General features: G+C 43.6%; 2 protein-coding genes across 5 annotated transcripts in view; one reads left to right on the forward strand and one right to left on the reverse strand.

The window, feature by feature from the left end:
• Positions 1-3,073, reverse strand: part of CPSF2 (cleavage and polyadenylation specific factor 2) — a 34,578-nt gene extending 31,505 nt beyond the window's left edge. The window contains exon 1 of the mRNA XM_055333689.1: positions 2,920-3,073. The gene's annotated coding sequence lies outside the window, so the exon portion shown is untranslated. The remainder of the gene's footprint in view (positions 1-2,919) is intronic.
• A 9,644-nt stretch (positions 3,074-12,717) lies between these two features.
• ATXN3 (ataxin 3) overlaps positions 12,718-20,742 on the forward strand; it is a 35,637-nt gene continuing 27,612 nt past the window's right edge. Inside the window, exons 1-5 of one of the 4 annotated variants that reach the window (XM_055333670.1) lie at positions 12,718-12,785; positions 18,001-18,165; positions 18,395-18,439; positions 20,085-20,170; positions 20,578-20,644. In XM_055333670.1, coding sequence (XP_055189645.1) covers positions 12,762-12,785; positions 18,001-18,165; positions 18,395-18,439; positions 20,085-20,170; positions 20,578-20,644 — 387 coding nt within the window. In that variant the 5' untranslated portion in view covers positions 12,718-12,761. Of the gene's footprint in view, positions 12,786-13,130; positions 13,368-18,000; positions 18,166-18,394; positions 18,440-20,084; positions 20,171-20,577; positions 20,645-20,742 lie in introns of those variants that run through there. The other 3 variants (XM_055333671.1, XM_055333672.1, XM_055333673.1) reach the window with 3 other exon arrangements.

Consider the following 20,742-nt stretch of genomic DNA (forward strand, 5'->3'; position numbering starts at 1 on the left):
CAGGAGAATAATATGATCAAAGGCACATAAAAACTTACAATTTTAGTAGGAAAAATCAGGTGGGCACACTTTCATATAAGCAAAAATCAAAGAAAAGGCCTAATGACTAGAAAGGGGCCAGATAACGGAAGGTCTTGGACTCTGGACCTAGATCGTCAGGCAACAAAGAAATATTTTAGGATCCATTACCAAGTAAAGATGACATAATACAGGAAATTCCATATTTTAGGAAAATTAGCCGGTGTGTATGATTGACTCAATGAGATACAGAAAGCGAGGAGATAAAAAGGAAGAGCATTTAGCAGACCACTTCCTCCTTCCAATTTGCTGGTCTATTTTGAGATTAAATTCTTTTAGCCTCAAATGTACTTTATAACTTTAGGACATGAATTCACTATTAGTCCTTATCTAAGTAACCAAGGCTTGAAACTCTACTTTGGATTCCTTCCTTTACTTTTTCTTGAATAGTCTGTTACCATTCCTGATTATTTTTTCCTCAGAATGCCTTGCATGTGTACCATTCCTTTTCCCTTCCTACCACCAGTATCTTAAAGCAGGACCTCGTAATGACCTGCTTATATTTGGGTTTCTCTGATTCTCTGCCTCCAGGCTTTCCTCTCTTCATCTCAACCTAAACATTGCTGCCAGATTAATCTTCAGAGACACCCCCTGTACATTATTATCCTTTGCCCAGAAATCTCTGAAGGCTTCTGACTACTTGACAGACAAAACAAAAAACCTGAATGCCTTAACCGGCAATGGAGGGCCCAGCCAGCTGTCCTCACATCACTGCTCACCACTGTCTCAAGGTTCAGCTCAAATTGCACCTCCTTACAAATTCCTCTATCATCTGTCTAGACTACGTGGGCTCTGCCCAACAGAAATATAACACAAGCCAGATATAATCAAAAATTTTCTCATATCCGCATTGAAGTTTTACCCGCAAAACTAATTTTAATATATTTATTTAACCCAACATATTCAAAATATCACCATTTCAGTATGTAACCACTATTAATAGAGATATTTTACATTGTTTTTCATACCAAGTGAAACCCGGTGCGTATTTTATATTTACAGCACATCTCGATTCAATCTAACCACAATTTCAAGTGCCCAACAACTATACAGAACTTGTGGCTATTGCAATAGCACAAATACAGAATCTAAAATCAATGCTTTGTACTGTAGAGCTCTGTGCTCTACCACTGCTTAGAGGGCAGGCTGGCATCATTTTATTTCTGTGCACGTATCTGACGCTTGATTTTAATGGTCATCACCAACCATTTAGTCTCTCGGACCAAAACTCTGGAGTCACCTCCTCCTGGCAAACTGCTGCCACCAGTCAAATCCTATGACATTTCAGAAAAGTCTTTCACATCTTCTACTCCCCTATTTCAACGGAGACAATCATCAGCTTACTTCACATGTCTACAATTTCCTCTTACCTAGTTTTCCTATTCCAAGCTGATTCTTCATACAGCTGTCAGAGGCCACCCTAGAAGAACAAATATATTCTTGCCCTTTGCTTGTGCAAAGTATGCACCTTCCAACAAATAAAATCTAAACTCCTTCGTTGGAAATCAAGGTCCTTCCCAAGTTGCTCTCAACCTCCCTCTTCCTTCACCACCTAACCGTGCGCTACAGGCTCAAGCACATTAACCTTCCCACTCTTCCTCAGTAGGTCAGAACCGCTCAAGTCTCAGCGTCCAGGAACGACCTTCCCCTGAGCCTAGTAAATTCCTTTTGACCCTTCAACACCCAGCTCAAACATTTACTCCTTTATGAACTTTTCTGGTGGCCTCGGGAGGTTCTGGGTTTTTGTTTTTGTTTTTTTTTTTTTTTTTTTCCCATCTAGCATAAACTGGGAACCAAGAGTATTCGTTCAAGGGATGCTGAATGTATAGGTCACGGGTTGTATCACCAATATCAAGCACAGCACTGCCGCGACCTACACGCGTGCTTAAAGCATGAACCCCCACCAGACGGTCCATTCCCTGCTGACGGATGCCGTTTCATCTCAGTCACCTCCCGCGGCTGGCTACTTGCTCTCTCAATAATGGCCTTGCCTGTTGGCGGCGGCTAAAGGGAACTATGCAAAATCCGAAGGAAAACGAGGGAATCCGCTTTGGCCCTCGAGCGCACGAAGTACAACAAAACAAAAAAAAAACAAAAACAAAAACAAAACAAAAAAACAAAAACAAAAGGCGGTTTCCCTACAAAAATCACAGGGGTGGTGAGACAAAAAATCAGGGGATGGGCAACTAGTGACTCGGGCTCAGCCGGTGACCGGAGGCCGGAGGTGCACGGCTCGAGGCTAGTCCGGTCTCCCGTTTACTTCGCGGCGCGTAAAACCGGGCCCTGGGAGCCCGGGCCGGAGCGCGGGCCCGGGGAGCACAGCGGCGGAAGGCCGAGACAGAGCCTGTGATATCCTAAAAGGTCCCCGGGGTCGACCGACCACGAAGGGGCGCCTGCTGCGTGTGTGCCCAGCGCTTAGCAGCCTCGTGGTGGAGACCCCCGACGCGAGGAAGCGCGAAACATGGCAACCGCGAGGCCAAAAGGCGCCAGCGCTGGCATCGGCTTCACTCCCGCGGCGGCCAGACCCTGAAAGCTCCCCGGGAAACGGCAAAAAAGAGGGAAGGAGAACTCAGGAGGGGTCGTACGGGCCGCTTCCAAGACCCGGAGCCGCAGGCCCTCGGGGAAAGCACTCCTCCCCCTCGCCAGGCGCGGCCGCGGCGGTGCCGGTGGCGGTGCCGGTGGCGGTGCCGGTGGCGGTGGCGGTGGCGCCCGAAGCCCGGGGGCACGTCCGCAGCGCAGCCTCGGACCCCCGGGGGCGGTCGGGGTCTCCCCAGGAGCCGCGGGCGCGCCCCCCCCCCCCAGCCGCGGGCTCACTCCTTTCCTCCCTCCGCCCTCACTTGCCTCGTCAGTCCTCCTCCAGCGCCGTCCACCGCCCTTCCCAACTCCTGGTCGAATCCAGGTTCCAGGGAGAGCAGGGCGGGGGCTGGCTCAGTAGCACCCGCGACGCGCAGCCCGCGGAGGCCCCCCGATGGCGGCCGCCATTTTGAAACTGGAGGCGAGCCGCTGAGGCGGGGAAGGCCCGGGGCGATACCATCTGCGGGGGGAGGTGGGGGCGAGGCTGCGGGAAGGGGACGGAGCTTACGCCAGCAAGTCTCGTCACCTGGGGCAGAAGTTTCACTTTTAAGTAATTTGCAATGCGCGAGGGCTGAAATAAGCACGAAGAGAGTCGGGCTTCCAAAGGAAGAAATGGTGTGGTTTCCCAGCGCCACCCCTCTCTGCGCGGGCGCGGCGAATGGCACGTCCCAAGGCCGCGGCTTCCGCCCGCGCCGGTGGCTGGGCTCGCCGCTGCCCTTGGTCGCGGGGTCGTTGGAGCTCCCCGGGCTGCAGGTGGGTGTGCGGCCCCCGTGCTGCGGGAGGGGAGATTCCCGCTCCGGGAAAGGCCTCGGCGGCGGTGTGTGCAGGCGAGGGGTGGCCCGGGCCTTCCCGGGGCTCGCGAGCGGCGGGGCCGGGCGAGGGCGAGGGAGAGGGCGAGGGCAAGGGCGAGGGCGAGGGCGAGGGAGAGGGCGAGGGAGAGGGCGAGGGCGAGGGCGAGGGCGAGGGCGGCTTCTTCCCGTGGACAGAGGGGCTCACGTCTCTCGCCTGGCGGCTTTTGGAAAGGGCGGCGGGAGGCAGTCGTTATTGGAAAAGGTCTCTGGAGATCACCCGGTGACCGCCCCTGCCCGGGCTGGACAGGAAACAGGCCGGGATCACGCTCCTAGGGCAGCTGAAGGAGCGACGGCGCTGCGGCTCCGCGAGCATCACGGAACGGTCCAGGTCGCAGCGCTCCGGTGCCGGTTGCCCAGGAGGGGAGACCAGCCTCCTCTTCCAAGTCGCAGACCCTCTCGGGCCGACCGTCCCGTACACACACGTCACGTGACTTTTACAAGACGTCACATTTCGCTCGTCCTTGGGTTCCAGGCTGTGCGGCTTATTTAGGCACAGTCCAGACCTCGGGGAGGCCAGCGTCTAGGGACGATCTAGAATGCTGTGGGGACCAGTGAGAGATTAGGCCTTAGTTTTTGAGACATCTATGCGCCTGTGTTTTACGACGTGAATTGGATTACCAGAATACGCAGCAGATGCAGTTTTCTTTTTAGAGGTTAGGCGGGGGAAATCCGGTAGAAAAAGTTATGTCGAGAAATACAAGATAACGCTGAGCGAGGTCAGGCTGAATGTTTATCTGTAGAGTTACCTTACCAGACAATGACACAAATAGCTTGGACCAAGAAGCCAGGCTTCCCGAGTGTTGATCCTGGTTCTGCCACTTGACTGCATCTATGACCCTAAGTGAAATCGATTGTCCCTGGATTTCCTCATCTGAAAAGAAAACTTGCCTACTACTTTGGGGACGTTAGTGAATACACACACAGTCTTGTGATGGTTGCATGAGTTAGTGGTCGTGAAAAGCAGTAAGAACTGTACCTGACAGTGCTAGAAGAGTCAGCTCTTTCTAGAAGTAGGCAAGACATTTGGAGCATATTTTGGTATGTTGGTAACAAAGGATTAGGTTACATCTGTTATGTGATCCTGAGTCCATAAAATAAAAACTAGTTTTTCTTAGGAACACCATAGCAAGTCTCAGTTCTGAAGTAAAATAAGGATTTTTCATGAGTCTTCTTATAAAGAAGACACTAATGGGGCACCTGGGCAGCTCAGTCGGTTAATCGCAACTCTTGATTTCAGTTCAGGTCATGATCTCAGGGTCGTAGGGTGGTGCCCCACATCAGGCTCTGTGCTGGGCATGGAGCCTGCTGAAGACTCAATCCTTCTCCCTTTGCTCCCCGCCCCCCCCCCCCCCCGGAAAAAAGGAAAAAAAGAAGACACTAATATGTTACAGTGTCCTCATGGGCACCCATGTGCATGTCACTTTATCCAAACCTCGGCTTGTTTCACTGGAGCCTCTCCCAGGACCTCACTGCCCTCTCTCCATCACACAAAGCCCCTTATCATCTTGGGCTCATGACCAGAGCCTGTCTATATTCCCCAGTCGTATCCATTCTCCAGGAAATCATCCTTAGGTCCATAAATCTTTGTCCTCTCTGGTGATCCACTCACTAAAATACAGAGAACAAATTATGTTTAATGCGACTGCTCCCAAAGCCCCATTAAATAGATTATACCAGTGTAATATGAAATGCCTCTGGTTCTAAGATTTGTCATTTACCTGTTAGCGATGGAATCATGGTGGCTGAACTGAGCTCTGGATTTTGAATATACAGAATCCTCCTGTCAGTCTTCACTTGTAGAGAGTGTGTAAGAGCCTAGGTACAGCCAGTCTTGGGGCTTATCTCACCTCTTCTCAGAGTAGAGCCAAATCAAAGTAGCTACTGGCCAACAATAATGCCTTCTAGCCCCAGAGGTGGCCATGAGCTTATTTAAAACAGTCTTGGACCAAGTCAATAAAGCAAACTTATGTGGTTGGTTAAAATACAAATAGTATCTGACCCACCTCAGGGTCAAGCTGAAGGTTAAGCTTGACCCCTGTTATGAAATTAGAGGACCCTGTGAGGGGACAGGTGACCAAATACATGACCACTTGACATCTACAGAGACCCATATTGTCTAGTATTTTGCAGTTTTTGTGCTTTCAAAGTTAGAGTAGTTGATAAAGGCATGTATTGTCATTCCTATACTTGACTAGCTCAAGTTTATTAAACAAGTGGCCACTTTGGTGGGCACTTGGTCAGATTCACAAAGTGCTTTAGTATCAAAATGCAAATAATGTTACTTAAGGAAGGCAGGGTGCTAACAGGAAATAAGATAAGTTTGCTGAGAACTATTTGCATCGAATCAGCAGGTGAGTTCTTTCAACTATAGGTTTTTCTGGCCCCACCAGGAAAGAGGACCAAGAGTCCCTATTTTGTTTGTTTGTTTTAAAGATTTATTTATTTACTAGAGAGAGCATGGGAGCATGAGGGGGAGGAGGGGCAGAGAGAGAGAATCGTGAAACCAACTTTCCATCAAGTGTGGAGTCTGACCTCTGCCCCAGTCCCACAACCCATGAGATCACGACCAAGAGCCAGATGCTCAACTGACTGAGCCACCCAGGCGTCCCCGTATTTTGATAAAGGCTCCCCAGATGCTTTTGATGCGCAGTCACGTTTGAAATTTCCCACTGTAGGCAATAGACTGAAACTTTAATGACTAAACTGGAAGTTATATATTTTAAATATCTCATTAACTTTACATAATTTTCCAAATCTGTGATATTCAGAGTAGGACCCGCTGTCTGTAATAATTATACTTTATTAAATATAAAGTAATTGTGCAACTATTAACTTCATGGCCATTTTCTAGCCTGGTGCCTTTGAATAGTGATGAAGTTTGAGAAATAGAGAAATAGAGAATTCTCTCACTTGTGTGAGAACCAGTGTCTTAGGAGAGGCAGGAATCCAGTCTTCTTAACCCTAGCACAGTTTAGTGCTGAGCACTCTTGTTGGCAATACTGTATTCTCTTATCTTACCAGGGTGTTGTTATATGCCTTCTCAGCCATTGTCTATGAGTTACTCATCTTAGATTCACGTGTAGGCAGAGGTATTTTGATGTCATCTTTAGGCACAAATTTTTACAGAAACTGATAATTCAACCATATTTTTATTGAATTAAGGCCAATTTATTTTCTGTGTGGTGACTGCTAGTGCTATTCTGCCTCTACCTTTTAGAAACCCTTAGAACTTAAAAGTCCTTAAGTACCATAAATAATCAATTCAGCAAGAGGTCTTTTAGAGAGGTATTATAATCTAATGGGATATAGAGCTTTGGAACAAACCTGAGCTTGAATTCCAGCTGTGTACTTTGAATTCCAGCTGTGTACTTAATACCTGTTTAGGTTAAGCTGTTTTCTAGTCTATAAAAAATAATAATAATAGTTATTTCATGTTAAATATATATAAGATTATACGATGGCTCTGGTACCTAGTAGTCATTCTGTAAAAGTAAATTCCCCTCTGTCCATGTCTTTTGAAAACCGTTGATGTTGAGATCTACCACGACATTTTTTGAATGCAGTTGTTTTTTTAAAGTTTCTCTCCTTTCCTTTCAAAAATTAGTTTTTAGCTTTTTGCAGTAGCAGTATTGTAGCTAGTGGAGTTTATCTGAGTCACAATTACTGCTAATTGAAAAAATAATTTTCAGTAATTACAGCTTCACTAAAGAATCCTGCTTTTGGCATAATAGTACAATATATTTGTTTTAGCATTGTAAGAGGCTCTGAAAATATTTTACACATGTGTAAAAGCTTTAAATAAATAGGAGGAGGGTGCAAATATTCAGCTTTTGCAGGTAGAATTGTTTTATACTCTCCATTCCTCTGTGCTATACTATTCAGATCACTAGTGGAGCTAGAAAAAAGTTAATAAATTGATTTTAGTGAAATTTTTATACTGATCATTGTCACCTATATAATTGTCATCAGGTAGATTTTAATTTTATCACTACATTCTGATGCTAAGCAAATTTGAAGAGACTTCTTATGCTTTTTAACATCTATCTCTTCTATTCAGGGCTACCTTCCTGTGTCAGATATAATTTTGCAAGATATTTCAAAGGCAGTTATATTTCTGATAATCTTTTTTTTTTTTTTTCCTAGCACTTAAGATGAACGTAATTCAGATTGTTCGTGACCACTGGGTACATATACTTGTGCCTATGGGGTTTGTCCTTGGATGTTACCTAGACAGAAAGAATGATGAAAAGCTAACTGCCTTCCGGAATAAGAGTTTGTTGTTTAGAAGGTTAGTTTGTACACTTTTTTTTAAACCAACAATTAACCAGCTCTTGGAAATAATTCTTTTTAGTACCATATATGCCAAAAATAAACAGAGGGTAAATTTTGCCCCAAGGACTTATATTTAAGTTATATTGTTTAGCAGCATTAGTTGTTTAATCCTTCTACAAAACTGTATGATTACCTTTGGAATGCCAATAAGTCTTTAGTTTATGAACAGGCTATTTCAGATGTTTGAGTTTTTCTTTCTTTTTTCTTTTTTGGCATTCAGGGTGCATTGTATTATAGAAACAAAGTTTTAAACCAGCTCACCATAGCCTTTCATACAGCTTTCACATATTATCACATATTATCTCACTTAAGCCCGAAGGTAGCTGAAATCTATGGTACTAATAGTGGCTTGGTGCTATATTCGCAGGAACGCTGCTTGAGAGCTTGAGATGCGGTGGTTGAGTGATCAGAAGGCAGCTGGCAGCTGCCTGGTCCCATTGTGTCTCTGGAGATGACTCTTTTGGCAAAAAGTTAGTTAGCAAGACAGGGTAGCTGCTGCTGGGTATGCAGCTGGGTGGGAAAAGCTCAAGGGACCAGCGGCTTGAGCAGCATTAACAGTATGGAGAGGAGGTTTACAGTTAAGGATTTCAAGAAAGATAAATGAATTGGAAGGTGTTCAGAAAAACCTCAAATGAACTCATTGAAAGGATAATAGCTTTTGTACAGACTAAGAAATTGTAGTTCCTTAATTTGGAAAAATGAAATTAAAGGGATGGTAAAAGTTTAAAATCATGAGACAATAGAATGAGTATGTTGAGTCTATATAAAAATTGTAATGGGTCAATTTAATAGAATATAAGATATTGAATTCATATTCTTCTGAGTCTTTCCCCCTCTGTAAAAGTTTAATTTATAATTTTTCATTTCCTTCCTTTTTAATTTCCACACAGGGAATTGAGACCCAATGAAGAAGTCACCTGGAAGTAAAGGCTGTGACTAAATTACAGAATGTTCACATTTTAAAAGTTAGGAGAGAAATAAAACCACATTCATTATTTAATATGAAGTATGATTCTTTTTAGCTTAAAAATAAATAATTATTGAGTACTTGATTGTGTACATTGATGGTAAATTTACAATTAAATTTTCATTTTGTTTTCTTTATTTTAGGCCATAGTACTATTAAATAGTAGAGCCAATTTTTTCCTCAGGTATTTTTCAGAATTTTTTTTAAACTGTACTTTAGAATGATGATAGTAGCAGAAAATTTTAGTGACCTTGAGTTTCGCAAAGATTTCTTGAATACAACACATAAAGCATGAACTAATTTTAGAAATTTTTGTTCTTCAAAAAACACTTAGGAAAAGGCAGCCATAAACCAGGGGAAAGAATTTGCAAAACATAATATACAACAAAGAACTTATATCTAGAATATGTAAAGAACCCTTATAACTTAATAAGATAACCCAATTTTTAAAAAATTATTCATTTATTTATTTAATCTCTACACCCAACGTGGAGCTCAAAGTCATAACCCTGAGATCAAGAGTTGCATGCTCTTCCAACTGAGCCAGCCAGGTGTCCCAAACCCAATTTTTCAAGTGAGCAAAATTTAATAGATACTTCACCAAAAAGATAAAAGGATGGCAAATAAAGCACATGAAAAGACTCCCAACATCAGTAGTCATTATGGAAATACAAATTTAAGCCACAATGAGATACCACTACACACCTATTAGAGTGGTTAAAATTAAAAGACTGATCCTATTACTGGTGTTCGCAAGGGTGCAGAGCACCTGGACCCTCACACACTGCTGGCAGGAAAGTAAATCATAGCTGCCAGGAGTTGTACCACTTTGGAAATCAGTGTAGTGGTTTCAAGTGAAAATAACACCTACCATATGACCCAGCCATTCCACTCTGAGGTATTCATCCAAGATAAAGGAAAGCTTATGTTCACACAAAGACTTACATGAATGTTCATAGCAGCTTCATAATAGCAAAAAATTAGAGCTAACCCAAATGTCCATCAACAAATAGACAAATTGTATTAAATCTATACAATGGAATACTACTCAGCATTAAAAAAGAAATGATCTATTGCTATGACATTGATGAATTTCAAATTAATTATCCTAGATGAATGTAGCCAGATAGCACGCACTTTACGGATCCATTTATCTAAAATGTTAGAAACTGTATACTATAGTTAAAGCAGATCAGTGGTTGCCTGGAGGAGCAAGATCCAGAAAAGGGTTAGAGGTAAGCATTACAGGAGGGCACAAGGAAACATTGGGATATAGGTGGTTCATTCTCTTGCTCGTGATGGTTCCATGCATATATACACGTTACCTGTTGTATTCAACTACTTCTCGGAAAACATTTTGTTTTAGGTAATATTGAATTTAGGAGAAGCAAAATGAAAATGAAATGATACTCTAATTATTACTGCTGGGTATTTGTTAGTGTAATTAAGATCTCAGCATGAATTACTCTGGATTAGAGTAGGATCTAAATCCAATCATTAGTTCTTGAAAGAGGAGAGGAGAGAGACAACAGAAGGCCATGTGAAGAAGACCAAAGCCGAGGTTAGAGTCTTGCAATCACAAGCCAACTAATGCTAGGAGCATCTAGAAACTGGAAGAAATAAGGAAAGGATTCTCCCTGTGACCCTGGAGTATGGTTCCGCTGACTGGTTTCAGGCTTCTGGCCTCAAGAATATTTAGAGGATAAATTTCTGTTGTTTTTAGCCACTGAGTTTGTGATGCTTTGCAGCAGCCATAGAAATGATTACAGTCACATTTTTTTTTCTGAATAATACATTAAGTAGTTTAAAAATCAAGAATAAAACTGTATACAGTGAAAAGTCTTCCCACCACTGCCTCCTATTTACCTAGTTCTCTTACCATCTCAAACTTGTACATAACCTCTAGGTGCCCTGTATATTCTTCCAGATATTTGTAATGTATATGAACAAAAAATTAGTTTCTGTACACACTTTCTTTAAAAAAAAAAATCAGAAAAAAATGGTTGCATATTTTTTTGCTTCATGAAACCATGATTTATTTGCCCAGTCAGGCCACAGTTCCTTAAGAACATGCATGGACTGTTTCCCCAGTACAGGATTGTGGACTATGCACATGAGGGTTTCAGTAAATAGTGACTAGTATTGAGCACCTGGTCCTCACTGGAACACTCCATTTCCTTATCTCCCACTGCCCCTTCTGTTCCTCTGAGCCTACACTCACCCAAGTCCCCAGTGGTCTCCATAGCAGCATAATTTAGTGGACTCCTGTAAGTCCTTATGTTGCAGGATCTCTTGGCAGCAACTGACAGACTGATTCTTGAAACGTTCTTTCTCAGGGCTTTGATAACTTTACACTCTCCAAGTTTTCCTCCCTTGTCCTTGGCTATTCCTTCTTGACCCTGAAGGTTCTGCTCTAAATCCTCTTCTCAATCTCTTCCTTTTCCCTTAGATGATTTTATTCACTCCTGTGAATAACTCCCCATTTTACCATAAAACCAAGCCCCTGAACTCCTGACCATTTATATATATATATATATATAAATAGGTATATATTACTTGTCTTATATCTCACAGATATTTCCCAAACCTTGCCCCTTCCTCCAGTATTCCCTATCTCAGTGAATACTATTCCTACCTCGGTGGCTGTCTAGGGCAGAAACCCAGACATCATCCCTACATTTCTGTGTCCCTCACTCCACTCTCACTCAGTTCTATTAAGTCTCCCCACCTTCCTAATTTCTCAAAATGGTCTTCTCTCCACTACAGGTCATTACTCTAGCCCAAACACCATCATCTCTCCCAAGATTCCTTCCACAGCATCAGCTCTTTTTGCAGCTAGAGTGATCTTTGTAAAATGAAAATCTCTTCTCGTTTAAAAATTTTACATAGCTCCTCAACTGTCTAAAAAGCATACCTGCTGGGATGCCTGGATGGCTCAGCAGTTGAGCATCTGCCTTTGGCTCAGGGTGTGATCCCACAGTCTAGGATCGAGTCCCACATTGGGCTCAGAGACTGCATGGAGCCTGCTTCTCCCTCTGCCTCAGTCTCTGCCTCTCTCTCTCTCTGTGTCTCTCATGAATAAATAAATAAAATCTTAAAATTAAAAAGAAACATACCTGCCTTAACCTAATTTCAAGGTTAAACCTGATTCTTTCCTACTCTTTCAGTTTCATCAACACCCTTCTCCCACTTTACTGGACTTTTCAGTTTCTCCAACTCCTGCTTACTTCTCAGGGTCAGAACGCAGACGCTAGTAACAAGGTGTCTGGACTTGGACCCCAACTCAGTGGACCTTGGGCACGGTTCTTTTCTTAACCTCCCTGTGCATCCTCACGTGTCCTCACGTATGAGACAGGAATCATAACAACACCTACAAGGTTGTTGTATTAAATTCGTTAATATATGCAAAGTAGTTTAAAAAGAATGCCTACCTTACATTAAGCTCTATATAAATATTAATTACATTTTTAGGCAAGTGCTAGGTGTTGGGAATGGAATGGCTTTCAGTGGGGGAGGAGGAGAAAGCCATTAAAAATAATCATACCTGATACGCAGATATGAAAAGGAGGAAGTACAACGTGGAAAAACCTAAGAGAACGCATAACCCAGGTATTCCTTATCCAGACCCCTTGAGGCCTGAAAATCCATAGCAATGGGTGGGAAGCAGGGGGGGGGGGTCCTCCAGACCGCAGGGGGCGCTGCAGCTCCCCCAGCCGGCCAGATAAAAGGAAGTGGGAGGACGCGCTGCAAAGGTCACGTGTCCTCGCCTCTCCCGCCCCGGCGTGCACTCGCTCTTTGTCCCACGTGACGCCGGTCCTCGGGGGTGATTGGTCGGGGCGAGGCACGTGGGCAGGGGGGCTCGGGGCGGGGCGGGGCGGGGCGGGGGACGGGGTGGGGCCGAGGGGCGGGGCTGGAGGGGGTGTTTCGGCGCGGGGGCCGTTGGCTCCAGACAAATAAACATGGAGTCCATCTTCCACGAGAAAGTGAGTGTCCGAGTTTGGCGGGGAGCTTGCCCGCCGTGCGGTGGCCGCGGTGAGGCGCGGTACGGTGTCCTCCTGGAGAGCTGGCGGGGGCCCGAGTCGCCCGCCCCATCCCAGGCTGGGCCGGGCGGGCGGGGGGGCTTTCCTGACGTCCCCTCCGCGCCCTCTGCCCGGGCCGGGGACGCCGGGGAGCCGGGAGGGACTGAGGCAGGGCCGGGGGCGCCGGGGGCGCCGGGGGCGCCGGGGGGCGCGAGAGAGGGGTGCCGCCGAGGGGGTGGCTGTGCGCTTCCCCTCCGCTTCCCGTGGGATCCGCGCTCCGGTCCCTGGCGCCCGCTCTCCCCAGGTGTCTGGCCGGTCACGCCTTGGACGAGTGCCTCGCCCCTTCCTAACTCCACCCCACTCCGCCAGCCCTACTCCTGGCAGAATCCACTTTTCCTTGTCTGGGCTCCTCGACCCTATCTTGGAACCTCGCAGACGCTCGGATCTTCGGGGCTCGTTCTCGTCCTCCGGCACTAGGTCCAGAAGCCTCCCGAGGGCGGGGACCTTGGCTCGGCCCGCGCTGGGCCTGACACTTGGGGAAGGGAGGTAGGAAATCCTGCGCGCCGCTCAACAGGGAAGTCGTCCCAAGACTCTTTGTTAGGGGATGTTCGGGTTTCGTTTCTTCGGGTGGTTGGATCCTCCCGGGGCAGAAGGGCGAGCCTCTCCTAGCGGGTATCGGGAGTGGACTGGAATAGTTGTGTTGTGGCGCGCCTCGCCTGCGTCTCGTCTGAGTCTCGGATAACCACGCGCTTTGAAGACGCCGTTTGTGGCACGTGGACAAGCCCATCTCTTCCCACAGACCATAAGCATGCTTGTTTGGGTGTGAGTGAAAGCTTCCTCAGGACAATTTTGGCACGGGATATATTGTCTCATGGTAGTTGCATGTTTGGAAGGGGTGTCCGATGAGTAGGAGCAAAGGGGTTTGATTTTGTCAAGTGCTTATCCACTGAAAAACACACATGCCAAATTTAAACGAATTGTTAAATGGAGTGCTTTTCCCTATAGAAACGATTTTAGCACGTTTTGGGGCTGGGGTAGACCAGTTTTTACGTGTGGGGAAGGGCTCGGTGGTATAGTTATCACTAGTCTTTTGATTGGCATGATTTATGGATCTTGGACAAGAGAAATTTAGTTGCTCGACCAAGGAGATTGGATAAAGAGAACCCTGTGTACACATATTTTTATTACTGATTTTCAAAAGCTTTAGTGTAGGACCAGATGTTTCAAGTGGAAGACTTTAAACGTTTCCACACACCATCTCCTGAGAGCTGTATGTTTTTACAAATACTGATTGGTGGATATGGGTCACTGTTTGCATAGATTTCAGTGAAGGTAACTACTGAACCACCAGATCAAAAGAAGCTGGGCTCTAGCCTCATAAAGGTCTAGTTTCCTGAAGGAAGTCGCTCTCAGTTATCAACATCTGTGACGGCTTTAAAGGTACTTGAGTACAATTTACCTTTATCGTCAACTTATATGTACTCAATAGAAGGCTGGTAAGGTTTTTTGAAGCATAGTTCAAGAATGGAAAGCACCTTGTAACCATAGGGCCCATTGTTAATCTCACACATAGTCCATTCTGGGAATGTTTTAGCTTGATAGGCCATTTTCTGGCGCATTCTCTTCCCCTCTGCCACACATATTTAACCTTTGCTACATACAGCCAGAGAACCACCTTTGGCTCTAAGGAAGCTGTGTATATAAAGATACCTGCCTATAGCAGACCTTGCAGCCAGCTACTTTCTCTTGGAATATTGGTATCCCCCATTTTCAGAGTTATCACTTTGAGTGTCCTCTCTTAAGTTAGAATGCAACAGTTGCTCAGTGATCTGTCCGCAGTGCCCAAGATAGTGCCTGGCAGATAATAATTGCTCAATAAATATTTGAATGAATCAAGAGAGTTTCTTAAGGTTCTGAGATGTGGGTTGTACTATTTATCCGACTTAAATAGTTTTTCTGTATTGTAAGCTTTGCAGGTTGTGTATGGCTTCACGTATTCTTGTTTGTGTGTGTATGTCTGTGTTCCCCAACCATTAAAATCATAAAAACCTGGGCGCCTGGATGGCTCAGTCAGTCGAGCAGCTGGCTCTTGGTTTTTGCTCAGGTCATGATCTCAAGGGTTGTAGGATCCAGCCCTGAGTGGGGTTCATACTGAGCACAGAGTCGGCTTCAGATTCTTTCTCCGTGTCTCTCCCCATTTGCTTGTGCACGCTTTCTAAAATAAATAAAAATATCTTAAAATAAAAATTAAAGAAATAAAAGCATAAAAACCATCCTTAGCTGCTGGAGCAGGTTGGATTTGGCTCATAGGCTAGAGTTTGCCAGCCCATAACTTTAACCTATTATTAATGGTCACCAACTGCTGAGTATCTTGGTTTTTGTTTTAGTTCTGGAGTCTGGTATTTTTCCTTCCTTCCTTCCTTCCTTCCTTCCTTCCTTCCTTCCTTTTTTTTTAAAGATTTATTTATTTATTTATTCATGAGAGAGAGAGAGAGAGAGAGGCAGAGACAAAAGCAGGCTCCATGCCAGGCCCGATGCAGGACTCGATCCTGGGATTCGATCCTGGGACTCCAGGATTGCGCCCTAGGCCAAAGGCAGGTGCTAAACCGCTTACCCACCCAGGAATCCCCTGGAGTCCGGTATTTTCATTGCCATTTCTTTTGCTGCCTACTCTTGGTACAGTCACTGTGCCATCTCCATTGATACTTTTCATGTAATGTGAACTGAGAATGATAATCAAATTTGTTGGGATTGTGTTTAAAATTAATACAAATAGTTAAAAGATGCTGAGCTTTAACTTCATGATCTTCATTTTGCCCTGTGGCGATTCTGGTTCCTAATTGCCTTTAGGATATTTGAGGTTTAGGAATCCCAAATAAGTGGCTTGAGAAAGTAATAATATCACAGGCTTGAAACTTTTGCTGGGTGTGAATCCCAGCTCTGCCATTTACTGCGCATACATCTTGGGCTGGTTACTTACTAAGTCTCTCTGCTCCAGTTTCCTCCTGGAAGATAGGAGGATAATAAAGTGTCTACCTCAGTTAAGCACTTGGAATGCTTCCTGGCATGCATACTGTAGATGTGCTGGCTGTTCTTGTGATTCAGATGCTTGTGTTTGCTGAGCCTCACTGTAGAGCATGAGACTTACCACTGAGATGAGATGAAGATCTGCTGGGTTGACTGTGTGGCCCTTTACATTAGGGCCATTTCTGAGCATACCCTTAGGTTTCTGCCTGGTTTCTGTTGTAATCAGTAGTATCTCCCTGCAGCGTGGGGTGTGATCCTGGAGACCCAGGATCGAGTCCCATGTCAGGCTCCCTGCATGGAGCCTGCTTCTCCCTCTTCCTGTGTCTCTGCCTCTCTCTCTCTCTCTCTCTCTCTCTCTCTCTCTCTCACACACACACACACACACACACACTGTGTGTGTCTCTATGAATGAATAAATAAAATCTTAAAAAAAAAAAGAAAATTTGCATTAGAACTGTTTCCAGAAAATCCAGTGTCTGGTCACTATAGTAAATAGCTCTTGACATGTGAAATAACTGTATCTTAGCAGAGGTTTTTTGTTATTATTTGAACCTTTTAAGTGTAACAATCATATGTTAGGGGTACACAGAACATCATAGTACAGCTCTAAGTTCTGACAAAGTGGACACACATATGTAAATAATGCTTAGATCAGGTAACAGAACATTACCTACATCCCATAAGCTCCACTTAGGCCTCCATCCCACCTTCACCCCTGCAAGGACAATCACTGTCCTGAATTCTAGCATCATAGATTAGTTTTGTCTGTTTTTGAGCTTTAGTAAATGGAATCATATAGTGTGTACGTTTTGAGACTGTCTCAGTGCTCCCTTCTGATTCTGTTGTATACATACCCTGTATCATTTTCAGAAGCTGAATTTTGCTCCTAGAAAAATTTATTCATCAGGAAAAGTATGCATCTTCCAGGGTTCTTTGGAGTCACCATCTATTTTTGTTTTGTTTTAGATTTTATTTATTTGAGAGAAAGAGTATGGGGGGCGGGGGAAGAGAGAGGAAGAAGCAGACTCCCTGCTGAGCTCGGAGCCCAGATACAGGGCTTCCCAGGACTCTGGGATCATGACCTGAGCCACCAAGGCTCCCCAGGGGGTCATCATCTATTGTGTAACATAGAACAAATTGCACAAGGTAAGACAGGTTGGGTTAAGGCATAGACGTTACTAGGGAAAGGGAGATCTTAGAGGACCAGGGAATAGGAGAAGAAAGTGTTCTCTTCTGCCATCCCCCTACAGACGGGTTTGTGTTCACAGGAAGGGATCTCATCCACCAGTGAATCTTCCTTAGAAGGCAAGCATGAGAAAGTGGCATTGTTGTAGGCAGCTGGGTGATAAGCAGACTGCTCAGTGCCATGCAGCTTGGATTTAGATTTGGGGTGCTGGTTGTGTGAGAGCCATTTGCCCAGCACTTGAAGACCCTGGTGCCCATGGAAAGTTGTACTCCCTCCAACCCCCCACAATAGGAAGCCAGTGATACCGATGATTCATCCCATGGCTGCTTGGATGCAGCCCTTCTTGCTGGCTTGTCTGGAAATGAGCTCCAGGGGTGGTTTTTGGAAGTTTTGCTCATTGTACTATACTACATATACACTTTGTGCAGTTAGCTACAAGTCTTCATTAACCTCAAACAGGATCTTTCTTACCTGTATCAATTCTTGAGATTCTTTTGTTCATTGATCTCAAATTCCTTTTTAGATTGAATAGATTGTCTTGTTAAAAGAATACAGATGATCTAGGGATTAAAGTTTCCTTTCAGCATTTTAAATTTGCTGTGGAACCTCCAAAGATACGTGTGTTTTAGGTACTGAAAATGAGAGATGCTAATGTTTTTATAGTTTCTAGTAAAACATGAAATTTGGCATACTTGATAGAATGATGTAAATCATTCTTAAGTTTTTGATCACATAGCTAAATAATTGTAGTTTCATTAGTGGTAAAGTTGTAAGAGTTCAAAAATGAAAATTCATGTACTTAATGTAAATCATGCTTATCAAAAGCCAAAAAGGTTCAGTTTGGCTCTGTTGAGTTAATGATTAAATTCTCTTTAGAGGAAGATACTGAAAAAAAAAATAGAGGAAGATACTGTACAAATCTTGTTTCACAAGTCACATTTGAATTTTTTCTTTTGGAAATATTAGCAAGAAGGCTCACTTTGTGCTCAACATTGCTTGAATAATCTATTGCAAGGAGAATATTTTAGCCCTGTGGAATTATCTTCAATTGCACATCAGCTAGATGAAGAAGAGAGGATGAGAATGGCAGAAGGAGGAGTTACTAGTGAAGACTATCGCACATTTTTACAGGTACTGATTTTAAACTCAGGAAATTGTGGATTTTTAAAATGTGGGTACTGTTTAGAAACGGATGCACCATTTTTCCTATGGGGCACTGACTTGTTAATTATAACTCTGCTCTTGACTGTATAAATGGGATTGCACAAGATGTTATTTTAAAAATGCACACTAATGACAGTTTTAATCCTTCTCTTCCCACCCTCAACCCCCGCCTCAACTACCTATCCACATTAAACAGCAGCCTTCTGGAAATATGGATGACAGTGGTTTTTTCTCTATTCAAGTAAGTAGTCACAAGCATGTACTAAGGGTTGTTTATGTCCCAGGCACTGTTCAAGCTGAGGATATGGTTGATATGAATATTTCTTCACAGCCTTTCATGATCACTGTAATGATGCGACCTTCAGAAATTCCTCCAATAGTTAGTGTCTAAGATTATAAAAAAAATAAAAATCAGCTGTAGAGCACAAGGAAAAAAACTGAAAAAAAAAAAAGTATGAGATTATACTCTAGAGTACTGGATTTTTATAGAGTTAAACATGAAAATTAGGATTGTAGAACCTTCATTTTATTTTATTATTTATTTTTTTAAAGTAAGCTCCATACCCAGCCTGGATCCCAACACGAGGCTTGAACTCATGACCCTGAGATCAAGACCTGAGTTGAGATCAAGAGTCAGACACTTAACTGACTGAGCCAACTGACTGAGCCACCCTGGCATCCCCGAGCCCTCATTTCTAGATTAGGGCTTTTTGAAAGGAGATGATTTAATTTACATCTGGATCCTGATAACCATAATTCCAATAAGTCACAGTATTTCAAACTTACTATTTGTATAAATTTGAGAAAATGCAGCAGCTTACTACCTTCCATTTAAATCCGCCTACCAGGACTGTATCTCTTTATTATGGTCCGTGGCTTTTGCTTGTTTTCTTTTTTGAAACTTACACTCCCCTTGAATTCTGTGGGTGATGGTAGATGTGCTTGTGAGATTCTTTTATCTGGGTCTTTCATTCTGTTTCTCACCCTTGGGAGGTGTGTCCAGAGTTCTTTCAGAACCTCTTCTTGGGGTGTCTGTTTCTACAGATACCTCTGTTGCACCCCCCTGTGCTGTCCTCCTGGATTCCCCACTAAGGAACATTTCCACCCAGCGCTCCACTGTGGATGGCAGTGTGCAGCCACTGCCACAGGGCTAGGGGAAGCTCGAGCAGGTCTGGCACCCGCCATGGCCTATTTGTGTAGAGCTGTTCTTGGTGCCCATTCACCTTTGTCCACCACATGGCATTCACTTTGTATCCAAGCTAGTACCTGCTTCACTCCCTTCTTTGTTGGCCACCCTGGAGGGCAGATAGTAGGTTTTCAGAAATCCATTTTGTTTTCTCAGACAGTTTGAAGTAATCAGATTTATTTTTTGTTCTGGTTTTCTTTCCCCCTATGAATTACAAATCCATGATAATAGAAGCTTAAAGTCTGAGACCTTCAGTTTAAATTCCCAGGAAGAACTCCTAATAAACAAAATTTTCATCACTACTGACAGCCCAGGTTCTGAGTTGAATATAGCTTTTCTAAAGCAGGATCCATAGCAGCCAAATTATCACATGCATATATTGGACTGGTTTTAAGAATAGTACCTGCTGGATCAAATATACATCTGGATTTTTGAGGCAGTTTCATCTAGGAACTGTGTGCTTCTCTGGAACGTTCCAGAAACCTAGTGTAAATAGCACTGTTTTAATGCTATGTTTGTTCTTTATGGATTTAGTGATATATCTATACATACAAACTTTTTTAAAAACCGTAACTTTCCAGGGAAAATTATACATAAAGTACAGTTGTTTATACACTTCACATGACCACACTACTTAAATTTGGAATTGATAGTTTAGCTCATGGAAAGTTGCTTTTTTTTTTTTTTTTTTTTTAAACAGGTTATAAGCAATGCCTTGAAAGTTTGGGGTTTAGAACTAATTCTCTTCAACAGTCCGGAGTATCAGAGGCTCAGGATCGATCCCATGTAAGATTTTATATTGCTTTTCCTAAATTTGACTTTTAAAGTTAGAATTTTTTAAAGAAGAAAAGTATATTTTCAATGCTTTTGTTTTGATGTTCCCGGTTTCATTCCCTTAGAATTTCCTATTATATCTTTTGGGGATGTCTATGAATATCTGCCCACTGAGCCTTCCCCACACCTCAGTGTGTGGCAGCACAGAGCTGATCCTTAAATGCTGTGTGACGCCAGTGTTTTTGCACGGCATTGCTAATCTGCAGAGAGAATTATACCGTTTTGTAATTTCTTAAAAACCAGTGATCCTTAGCTGTAAGCATAATCCTAATGTTTTTTATAGTACTTGCCAATAGATAAACTAAATGAATATGAACTCTACTATTTCAACTTGTGTATGTATTTTTTTCTTTTTCTAGAAATGAAAGATCATTTATATGCAATTACAAAGAACACTGGTTTACAGTTAGAAAATTAGGGAAACAGGTAATGTTTCTCCCCTTCCCCGTCTTTCTTCTCATTTTGCATTCCATTTGCAACTAAAATGTAAAGGATTGGAAAATTAAAGATGAAGAAACTTACCA

This window comes from Nyctereutes procyonoides, unplaced genomic scaffold, assembly GCF_905146905.1.
Source record: "Nyctereutes procyonoides isolate TBG_1078 unplaced genomic scaffold, NYPRO_anot_genome, whole genome shotgun sequence".
In the NCBI taxonomy this organism is placed as follows: domain Eukaryota; kingdom Metazoa; phylum Chordata; class Mammalia; order Carnivora; family Canidae; genus Nyctereutes; species Nyctereutes procyonoides.